The 11,991-nt window shown below is 44.2% G+C and overlaps 1 protein-coding gene across 1 annotated transcript in view; it reads right to left on the reverse strand.

The window, feature by feature from the left end:
• The window catches only part of LOC147084046 (uncharacterized), a 68,271-nt gene extending 65,386 nt beyond the window's left edge, over positions 1 to 2,885 (reverse strand). Inside the window, exon 1 of the mRNA XM_085979941.1 lies at positions 2,338 to 2,885. Within this exon, the coding sequence (XP_085836067.1) occupies positions 2,338 to 2,885 (548 nt within the window). The remainder of the gene's footprint in view (positions 1 to 2,337) is intronic.
• Between the last annotated feature and the right edge of the window lie 9,106 nt (positions 2,886 to 11,991).

Consider the following 11,991-nt stretch of genomic DNA (forward strand, 5'->3'; position numbering starts at 1 on the left):
AAATCTAGTGGGAGGATAGAGGATTGGGAAAACTTTAAAAGACAGCAAAAAATAACAAAAAGATTGATTAAGAAAGGGAAGATAGATTATGAAAGTAAATTAGCAAAAAATATAAAAACAGATAGTAAGAGTTTTTATAGTTATATAAAAAGAAAAAGGGTGGCTAAAGTAAATGTTGGTCCCTTAGAGGATGAGACTGGGAAATTAATGGTGGGAAATATGGAGATGGCAAAAACACTGAATGAATATTTTACATCAGTCTTTACAATAGAAGACACTAAGAATATCCCAACACTGGACAAACAGGGGGCTAAAGGGGGGGAGGAGCTAAACACGATCAAAATCACTAAGGAAGTGGTACTCGGTAAAATAATGGGGCTCAAGGCGGATAAATCACCTGGACCTGATGGCTTACATCCTCGGGTCTTGAGGGAAGTGACGGTAGGGATTGTGGATGCATTGGTAATAATTTTCCAAAACTCCCTGGACTCGGCAATGGTCCCGGCAGACTGGAAAACTGCTAATGTAACACCCTTATTTAAAAAGGGCAGTAGACAGAAGGCTGGAAACTATAGACCGGTTAGCCTAACACCTGTGGTAGGTAAAATTTTGGAGTCCATTATTAAGGAGACAGTAACAGGACATTTGGATAAGCATAATTTAATAGGACAAAGTCAGCATGGTTTTATGAAGGGGAAGTCATGTTTGACAAATTTGCTGGAGTTCTTTGAGGAAGTAACAGATAGGGTGGATAAAGGGGAACCAGTGGACGTAGTGTGTTTAGACTTCCAAAAGGCATTTGACAAGGTGCCACACAAAAGATTATTGCTTAAGATAAAAAATCACGGGTTTTGGGGTAATATTCTGGCATGGATAGAGGATTGGCTATCTAACAGAAGGCAGAGAGTTGGGATAAATGGTTCATTCTCAGACTGGCAATCAGTAACTAGTGGTGTTCCGCAGGGGTCAGTGCTGGGTCCCCAACTCTTTACAATCTATATTAACGATTTGGAGGAGGGGACCGAGTGTAACATATCAAAGTTTGCAGATGATACTAAGATGGGGGGGAAAGTAGTGAGTGAGGAGGACATAAAAAACCTTCAAGGGGACATAGACAGGCTAAGTAAGTGGGCAGAGATTTGGCAGATGGAATACAATACTGGAAAGTGTGAGGTTATGCACTTTGGCAGGAAAAATCGTAGAGCAAGTTATTATCTTAATGGCAAGAAACTGGAAAGTACTGAAGTACAAAGGGATCTGGGGGTCCTGGTGCACGAAACTCAAAAGGTTAGTATGCAGGTGCAGCAAGTGATTAAGAAGGCCAATGGAATGTTGGCTTTCATTGCTAGGGGGATAGAATATAAAAATAGGGAGGTATTGCTTCAGTTGTACAAGGTATTGGTGAGACCGCACCAGGAATACTGCGTACAGTTTTGGTGTCCATACTTAAGAAAGGACATACTTGCTCTCGAGTCAGTACAAAGAAGGTTCACTCGGTTAATCCCGGGGATGAGGGGATGGACATATGAGGAGAGGTTGAGTAGATTGGGACTCTACTCATTGGAGTTCAGAAGAATGAGAGGCGATCTTATTGAAACATATAAGATTGTGAAGGGGTTGGATCGGGTGGATGCAGGGAAGATGTTCCCGATGATGGGTGAAACTAGAACTAGGGGGCATAGTCTTAGAATAAGGGGCTGCTCTTTCAAAACTGAGATGAGGAGGAACTACTTCACTCAGAGGGTGGTAGGTCCATGGAATATGCTGCCCCAAAAAGCTGTAGAAGCTACATCATTACATAAATTTAAAACCGAAATAGACAGTTTCCTAGAAGTAAAGGGAATTAAGGGTTACGGGGAGCGGGCAGGAATTTGGACATGAGTCTGGGTTCGGATCGGTCATGGCGCTGTGGGTAGCGGAGCGGGCCCAGGGGCCGTGTAGCCTGATCCTGCTCCTATTTCGTGTGTCTAATTCTGTTAGGTGCAGGAGATGGTTCTGTGATAGTGGATTGGCAGTTAGGATCAGATCAGCCATGAACTTATTGAATGGCGGAGCAGGCTCGAGGGGCCGATTGGCCGACTCCTGCTCCTATTTCTTATGTTCTTATAATAGGGTTAATTGAAGTAGGGTGGGTGTGGGGCATAAACACCAGCATGAACCAGTTGGGCTGAATGGCCTGTTTCTGTGCTGTACATTCTATGTAACACCATCAACAGTCAATCGAAGGGAATCATCAGCACAACAGATTGAAAGATTAAACAGCAGTACAGGAATTTATAAAACATTCATCAATTCCACGTTCATGTCACCCCAGCTGTCTACAGGGCCCTGTGCTACAGAACAGTGTGAACTCGCTGGTGTCTCTTCAGCTCCCCGGAGCTTTTAAAGCTCTTCCCACAGTCAGAGCATTTAAATGGTCTCTCCTCAGTGTGAACCAACTGGTGTACCTTCAGATCCCCAGAGGTTTTAAACCTCTTCCCACAGTCAGAACATTTAAATGGTCTCTCATCAGTGTGAACTCGCTGGTGTTCCAGCAGGTTGGATGACCGAGTGAATCCCTTCCCACACACGGAGCAGGTGAATGGCCTCTCCCCGGTGTGAGTACGCTGGTGTCCCTTCAGATTCCTGGAGCTTTTGAAGCTCATTCCACAGACAGAACATGTAAATGGTCTCTCATCGGTGTGAATCAACTGGTGTTTCTTCAGATCCCCAGAGGTTTTAAAGCTCTTACCACAGTCAGAACATTTAAATGGTCTCTCATCAGTGTGATATTGCTGGTGTCTCAACAGGTTTGATGGCTGAGTGAATCCCTTCCCACACACGGAGCAGGTGAATCGTCTCTTTCCTGTTGTCTCCAGGTGGTGTCTCTTTAGCTCCTGGGACATTTGAAAGCTTTTCCTACAGTCAGAATGTTTCACCGGCCTCTCCCCAGTGCGAACTTGCTGGTGTGCCAGCAGATTTGAGGACTGAGTGAATCTCTTCCCACACACGGAGCAGGTGAACAGAATCTCTCCTGCTCTCTCCAGCTGGTGTCTCTTCAGATCCTGGGACCTTTTAAATCTCTTCCGACAGTCAGAACATTTAATCGGTCTCTCATCACTGTGAACAAGCTGGTGTCTCAGGAGGGTGGCAGAATGAGAGAATCGCTTCAAAAACACAGAGCAGGTCAACGGTCTCACATCGGTGTGGACAAGCTGGTGTCTCAGCAGCACGGATGGTGCAATTAATCCCGGCCCACATGGAGCGGGTTAAAGGTCTCTCCCCAGTGTGATCTTGCTGGTGTATCGTCGGAGCGGATGACTGAGTGAATCCCTTCTGGAACATGGGGCCGGTGAACGGGCTCTCCCCAGTGTGTAGCCACTGGTGTTGCTTCAGGTACTTGTAGATTTTGAAGCTGTTCCCACACACAGAACATTTAAAAGGTCTTGCATTAGTGTGAACTCGCTGGTGTGCCAGCAGATTGGAGGAGCAACTGAATCAGGTCCTGATGAATTGAGCGACTCTGTCTGTTCTTGACGTGATGTTCGGTCTGAGCTTCCTGTCTGTAAATGCTCCACTTCGAAAACCCTGCAAAAGGAGTGTAGAAAGGGGTAAGAGGGAGAATGCTGCCTCATGTCCCCCTTTCCCAGCCCAGGGGCAGTGAAGCTGATTTTCAGGCCCCAGCTGCTGCACAGGTTACATACGAACATACAAATTAGGAGCAGGAGTCGGCCACTCGGCCCCTCGAGCCTGCTCCACCATTCAATAAGATCATGGCTGATCTGATTACTCCACATTCCCACCTACCCCCGATAACCTTTCACCCCCTTGCTTATCAAGAATCTATCTACCTCTGCCTTAAAAATATTCAAAGACTCTGCTTCCACCGCCCTCTGAGGAAGAGAGTTCCAAAGACTCACGACCTGTGTGAGAAAAAATTTCTCCTCATCTCTGTCTTAAATGGGCAACCCCTTATTTTTAAACAGTGACCCCTAGTTCTAGATTCTCCCACAAGAGGAAACATCCTCTCCACATCCACCCTGTCCAGACCCCTCAGGATCTTATATGTTTCAATCAAGTCACCTCTTACTCTTCTAAACTCCAGCAGATACAAGCCTAGCCTGTCCAACCTTTCCTCATAAGACAACCCACCCATTCCAGGTATTAGTCTAGTAAACCTTCTCTGAACTGCTTCCAATGCATTTACATCCTTCCTTAAATAAGGAGACCAATACTGTACACAGTGCTCCAGATGTGGTCTCACCAATGCCCTGTATAACTGAAGCATAACCTCCCTACTTTTGTATTCAGTTTCCCTCGCAATAAACAACAACATTCTTAGCTTTCCTGATTACTTGTTGTATCTGAATACTAACCTTTTGCGATTCATGCATTAGGACACCCAGATCCCTCTGCATCTCAGAGCTCTGCAATCTCTCACCATTTAGATAATATGCTTCATTTTTATTCTTCCTGCCAAAATGGACAACTTCACATTTTCCCACATTATGCTCCATTTGCCAGATCTTTGCCCACTCACTTAACTTATCTATATCCCTTTGTAGCCTCATTATGTCCTCTTCACAATTTACTTTCCTACCTATCTTTGTGTCATCAGCTAATTTAGCAACCATGCCTTCGGTCCCTTCATCCAAGTCATTTATATAAATTGTAAAAAGTTGCGGTCCCAGCACTGATCCCTGTGGCACACCACTCGTTACATCTTGCCAACCAGAAAATGACCCATTTACGCCGACTCTCTGTTTCCTATTAGCTAGCCAATCTTCTAGCCATGCCAACATGTAACTCCCTAAACCATGAGCTTTTATTTTCCGCAATAACCTTTGATGTGGCACCTTCTCAAATGCCTTCTGGAAATCTAAGTACAGTACATCCACCAGTTCCCCTTTATCCACAGCATATGTTACTTCCTCAAAGAACGCCAATAAATTGGTTAAACATGATTTCCCTTTCACAAAACCATGTTGACTCTGCCTGATTACCTTGAACTTTTCCAAGTGCCCTGCTATAACGTCTTTAATAATAGCTTCTATCATCTTCCCTATGACAGATGTTAAGCTAACTGGCCTGTAGTTTCCTGCTTTCTGTCTCCCTCCCTTTTTGAATAAAGGAGTTACATTCGCTATTTTCCAATCTAATGGAACCTTCCCCGAATCTGGGGAATTTTGGAAAATTAAAACCAACGCATCAACTATCTCACGAGCCACTTCTTTTAAGACCCTAGGATGAAGTCCATCAGGACCCGGGGACTTGTCAGCCCACAGCTCCAACAATTTGCTCAGTACCACTTCCCTGGTGATTGTAATTTTCTTCAGTTCCTCCCTCCCTTCCATTTCCTGATTTACAGCTATTCCTGGGATGTTACTTGAATCCTCTATAGTGAAGACCGATGCAAAATACCTGTTCAATTCAACTGCCATCTCCTTATTTTCCATTATTAACTCCCCAGACTCACTTTCTATAGGACCAACGCTCACTTTGTTAACTCTTTTCTTTTTTAAATATCTATAGAAACTCTTACTATCTGTGTTTATATTTCTAGCTAGCTTTCTCTGGTACTCTCATTTTTCTCTCCTTATTAATCTTTTAGTCATTCTTTGCTGTTTTTATATTCTGTCCAATCTTCTGACCTCCCAGCCATCTTTGCACAATTATATGCTTTTTCTTTAAGTTTAATACTATCTTTAACTTTTTTAGTTAACCACGGATGGTGGGTCCTCCCCTTGGAATTTTTCTTTCTCGTTGGAATGTATCTATTCTGTGTATTCTGAAATATCCCCTTAAATGTCTGCCACTGCAACTCTATTGACCTATCCCTTAACCTAATTTGCCTGTTCACTTTAGCTAGCTCTGCTTTCATGCCCTCATAATTGCCCTTATTTAAGTTTAAAATGCTAGTCTTGGACCCACTCGTCTCTCCCTCAAACTGAATGTAAAATTCAATCATATTATGATCGCTGCTACCTCGGGGCGCCTTCACTATGAGGTCATTAATTAATCCTATCTCACTGCACAATACCAGGTCTAGTATAGCCTGCTCTCTGGTTGGCTCCAGAATGTGCTGTTATAAGAAACTATCCCAAAAACATTCTATGAACTCCTCATCTAGGCTACCTTTGCCCATCTGATTTTTCCAGTCTATATGTAGATTAAAATCCCCCATGATTATTGCCATACCTTTCTGACAGCACCCATTATTTCTTCCTTTATACTCCATCCTACCGTGTGGTTACTGTCAGGGGGCCTGTACACCACTCCCACAAGTGACTTCTTGCCTTTATCATTTCTCATCTTAACACGCAGGTGCAGCAAGCAATTAGGAAAGCAAATGGTACGTTAGTCTTTATTACAAAAGGATTGGAGTATAAAAGAGTAAAGTCTTACCGCAATTATATAGGGTCTTGGCGAGACCACACCTGGAGTATTGTGTACAGTTTTGGTCTCCTTACCTAAGGAAGGATATACTTGCCTTAGAGGGAGTGCAACGAAGGTTCGCCAGACTGATTCCTGGGATGGGGGGATTGTCCTATGAGGGGAGATTGAGGAGACTGGGCCTATATTCCCATGAATTTTGAAGAATGAGAGGTGATCTCATTGAAATATCTACAATTCTTACAGGGCTTGACAGGGTAGATGCTGGGAGACTGTTTCCCCTGGCTGGGGAGTCTAGAACCAGGGGTCACAGTCTCAGAATAAGGGGTCGGCCATTTAGGACTGAGATGAGGAGAAATTTCTTCACTCAGAGGGTGGTGAATCTTTGGAATTCTCTGCCCCAGAGGGCTGTGGAGGCTCAGTCATTGAGTATAATCAAGGCTGAGATCGATAGATTTTTGGACTCATGGGGAATCAAGGGATATGGGGATCGGGCGGGAAGGTGGTGATGAGGAAGAAGATCAGCCATGATCTTATTGAATGGCGGAGCAGGCTCGAAGGGCCGAATGGCCTGCTCCTGCTCCTATTTCTTATGTTCTTAAGAAAGCTGTTTGCTATAGCCTGCTGCACCATGACAAATACACAGAGGATTTCAGTTACGTGGAGAGACTGGAGAAGTTGGGTTTGTTCTCCTTGGAGCAGAGAAGGTGCAGTGGAGATTTAATGGAGGTGTTCAAAACATGAAGGGTTTTGATAGAGTAAATAGGAGCATGGGAACAGGAGGAGGCCATTCAGCCCCTCCGGCCTGTTCCGCCATTCAGTGAGATCATGGCTGATCTGTGTCTTAACTCCACCCACCTGCCTTAGCTCCATATCCCTTTGCTCCCTTGTCTAACAAAAATCTATCACTCTGGGATTTAAAATGATTAATTGAGCTGGCATCGACTGCTTTCTGTGGGAGAGGGTTCCACACTTCTACCACCCTTTGTGTGAAGAAGTGTTTCCCAACTTCTCTCCTGAATGGCCTGGCTCTGATTTTAAGGTGATGTCCCCTTGTCCTCGACTCCCCCACCGGCGGAAAAAGTTTCTCTCTATCTACTCTACCAATTCCTTTCAAAATCCTAAAATCCTCAATCACTCCTTAACCTTCTAGATTCCAGGGAACACAAGCTTAGTTTATGTAATCTCTCCTCATAATCTAACCCTTGGAGCCCGGGTAACATTCTGGTCAATCTGTGCTGCACTCCTTCCAAGGCCAATATATCCTTTCTGAGGTGCGGTGCCCAGAACTGTACACAGTGCTCCAGGGAGTTACTGTGCGTAGGTCCCTGAAGGTGGCGGGACATATTGAGAGAGTGGTTAACAAAGCATATGGGATCTTGGGCTTCATAAATAGAGGTATTGAGTACAAAAGTAGAGAAGCTATGCTGAACCTTTATAAAGCGCTGGTTAGGCCACAACTGGAGTATTGCGTCCAGTTCTGGTCACCACACTTTAGGAAGAATGTGAAGGCCCTAGATAGGGTGCAGAGGAGATTTACCAGAATGGTTCCGGGGATGGGGGATCTTAGCTACAAGGACAGGTTGGAGAAGCTGGATTTGTTTTCATTAGAGCAAAGGAGGTTGAGGGGTGATTTGATAGAGGTGTACAAGATTATGACAGGTTTGGATAGGCTAGACGGGGAAAGGCTGTGCCCACGAGTTGATGGTACAAGGACTAGGAGACACAGATTTAAGGTTTTGGGCAAGAGATACGGTGGGGGGGGTGGCGGGGGTGTGAGGAAAAACTTTTTTACGCAGCGAATGGTGAGGACCTGGAACTCGCTGCCGACGGAAGTGGTGGAAGCGGAGACACTCAATGTTTTCAAGGGGAGACTGGATAGGCACTTGAGGGAAATAAACTTGCAGGGCTACGGGGATAGAGCGGGGGTATGGGCCTGACTGGATTGCTCTACAGAGAGCCGGCTCGGACTCGATGGGCCGAAAGGCCTCCTTCTGTGCCTCTATGACTCTCTGGGGTCTAACCAGGGCTTTGTATAGCTGTAGCTTATAAGGAGAAACTGTTTCCAGTGGCAGGAGGGTCAGTAACCAGAGGACACAGATATAAGGTCATTGACAAAAGAACCAGAGGCGAGGTGAGGAGAATTTTATTGACGCATTGACGCAGCGAGTTGTTGTGATCTGGAATGCGCTGCCTGAAAGGGCGGTGGAAGCAGAGTCAATAATAACGTTCAATGGGGAATTGGATAAGTACTTGAAGGGGAAAAATTTTCAGGGCTATGGGGAAAGAGCAGGGGAGTGGGACTAAATGGAGAGCTCTTTCAAAAGAGCCAGCACAGGCACGATGGGCTGAACGGCCTCCTTCTGTGCTGTCTGATTCTAGGAGCCACTCCTTGAGTGGAGAGGTGCCCGCAGGGATCGCTTGGCAGGAAATTGAGAGGAGGTGGTTCACACGCAGACAGCACCTGATTTCGAGATGCTGTCCTTTTAAAATTGGTCCTCCTCAGGCAAGGGGGTACTCGGACCGTTTAATGAAAATCACATTGAAAAGGAGAGTCCCTGTCCCTTTAAGAGCCCGCTGCCCACCACTCCCACCTTTTTCTTAAAGTCTTTCAAATTAATAATAAAAGTTCATGCAGAAAAAATGTGAGTGTGTGTCTGACTGTATTTTAGTGAGTATCTGTGTGTCTGCCTGACCGTATGTGTGTGTGTCTGTGTAGAATAGCATCATAGAATGAAACAGCACAGAAGGAGGCCATTCAGCCCATCGTGCCTGTGCCGGCTCTTTGAAAGCACGATCCAATTAATCCCACTCCCCCTGCTCTTTCCCCAAAGCCCTGTAAATGTTTTCCCTTCAAGTATTTATCTCAATCTCTTTTGAATTATAATATCGAATCTGCTTCCACTGCCCTTTCAGGCAGCGCATGCCAGGTCACAACAACTTGGTGTAAAAATCTGTTTCCTCATGTCACCTCTGGTTCTTTTGCCAATCGCCTTAAATCTGGTTTCTGTCCCTTCAGCCATTGGAAACGGTTTCTCCTTACTTACTCTCTCAAAATCCATTCTCCTGATTTTGAACAACTCTATCAAATCTCCTCTTAATCTTCTATGCTTAAGGAGAACAACCCCAGCTTCTCCCGTCTCTCCACGTAACTCAAGTTCCTCATCCCTGGTCCCATTCTCGTAAATTTCTTCTGCACCCTCTCGAAGGCCTTGACATCCTTCCTAAAGTGTGGTGCCCAGCGGAAGCCTAGCCAGTGTTTTATAAAGGCTTAGCATAACCTGCTTGCTTTTGTACTCTATTCCTCTATTAATAAAGTCAAGGATCCTGTATGCTTTTTTTTAAACAGCCTTCTCAACTTGTCCTGCCACCTTCTAAGATTTGTGTACATACACCCCGAGGCCTCTCTGTTCCTGCACCCTCTTTAAAACTGGACCATTTAGTTTATATTGCCTCTCCTCATTCTTCCTACCAAAATGAATCACATCACACTTCTCTACATTAAATTTAATCTGCCACGTTTCTGCCCATTTCACCAGTCTGGCTACGTCCTCCTGAATTCTGTTACTATCCTCATTCTTTGCTACATTTCCGAGTATCGTGTCATCTGTAAATTTTGAAATTTTGCCCTGTATCCCCAAGTCCAGGTCATTGATATATATCAAAAAAAGCAGTGGTCCGAATCAATGTTCACGTTAAGTTGCGCGGCCACGCAGCGGTCTGGAGGTCCCGTGCAGCCGGCTCACCGCCCTATAAATGGAAAAATCGCGCATGCGCGGAAATTTGAATGGGCCATGCAGCCCGTTAAAGGGGCCACGCACCTCAAAAAAAAGAGGGAACATTGGTCCTAATACCGACCCCTGGGGAACATCACTGTTTACCTCCCTCCAGTCTGAAAAGAAACCGTTCACCACTACTCTCTGCTTTCTGTCCCTTGGCAGAAAATTGGGAGGGGGCGACAGCAAACAGCACCTGATTTCTCGCTAAGGACTCAGGGGAGCAGGGGATTAGCCCCACTTTAAATGTCATTCTCTTACATATACATTAATAAAAAGGGAGACGCTGTCCCTTTAAAATCGGTCATCCACGGGGAGGCGGTCCCTTTAATGAAAATCTCCTAGAAAAAGAGAGCACCTGTCCCTTTAAGAGAACCCCCACCACTCCCATATTTGTCAAAGTGCTTGAAATTAATAATTAAAAACGCAGAAAATTAATATTTAAATAATTAATTCGGAGAAAAAATCTTTTTCCTCACATTCGCTCCACAGGGTTTCTTGTTTCTGTTTCATCAATTTAAAAACAAACTGCTTTTTTATGATTAGCCATGATCGCATTGACAGGATTAATTAAAAATGTCCTAGTAAAGGATCCCCTTGGAATGAGTGACCATAACATGGTTGAATTCCATATTCAATTAGAGGGTGAGAAGGTTGGATCTCAAGCAAGCGTGCTAAGCTTGAATAAAGGAGACTATGAAGGTATGAGAGCGGAATTGAGTAGAGTGGATTGGGAAAATAGATTAAAGGGTAAGACGATACATGATCAGTGGTGTACATTTAAGGAGTTATTTTACAACTTCCAAAAAATATATATTCCACTGAGAAGAAAAGGGTGTAAAAGAAAAGACAGCCATCCGTGGCTAAGTAAAGAAATTAAGGATAGTATTCGACTAAAAACAAGGACATATAAGGTAGCCAAATCTAGTGGGAGGATAGAGGATTGGGAAAACTTTAAAAGACAGCAAAAAATAACAAAAAGATTGATTAAGAAAGGGAAGATAGATTATGAAAGTAAATTAGCAAAAAATATAAAAACAGATACAGTAGTAAGAGGTTTTATAGTTATATAAAAAGAAAAAGGGTGGCTAAAGTAAATGTTGGTCCCTTAGAGGATGAGACCGGGAAATTACTGGTGGGAAATATGGAGATGGCAAAAACATTGAATGAATATTTTATATCAGTCTTTACATTAGAAGACACTAAGAATATCCCAACACTGGACAAACAGGGGGCTAAAGGGGGGGGGGGGGGGGGGGGAGAGAGAAGCTAAACACGATCAAAATCACTAAGGAAGTGGTACTCGGTAAAATAATGGGACTCAAGGCGGATAAATCACCTGGACCTGATGGCTTACATACTAGGGTCTTGAGGGAAGTGACGGTAGGGATTGTGGATACATTGGTAATAATTTTCCAAAACTCCCTGGACTCGGCAAAGGTCCCAGCAGACTGGAAAACTGCTAATGTAACACCCTTATTTAAAAAGGGCAGTAGACAGAAGGCTGGAAACTATAGACCGGTTAGCCTAACATCTGTGGTAGGTAAAATTTTGGAGTCCATTATTAAGGAGACAGTAACAGGACATTTGGATAATCATAATTTAATAGGGCAAAGTCAGCATGGTTTTATGAAGGGGAAGTCATGTTTGACAAATTTGCTGGAGTTCTTTGAGGAAGTAACATACAGGGTGGATAAAGGGGAACCAGTGGACGTAGTGTATTTAGACTTCCAAAAGGCATTTGACAAGGTGCCACACAAAAGATTATTGCTTAAGATAAAAAATCACAGGATTGGGGGTAATATTCTGGCATGGATAGAGGATTGGCTATCTAACAGAAGGC

This window comes from Somniosus microcephalus, unplaced genomic scaffold, assembly GCF_052327205.1.
Source record: "Somniosus microcephalus isolate GS21.2 unplaced genomic scaffold, FLI_Smic_1.0 scaffold4, whole genome shotgun sequence".
In the NCBI taxonomy this organism is placed as follows: domain Eukaryota; kingdom Metazoa; phylum Chordata; class Chondrichthyes; order Squaliformes; family Somniosidae; genus Somniosus; species Somniosus microcephalus.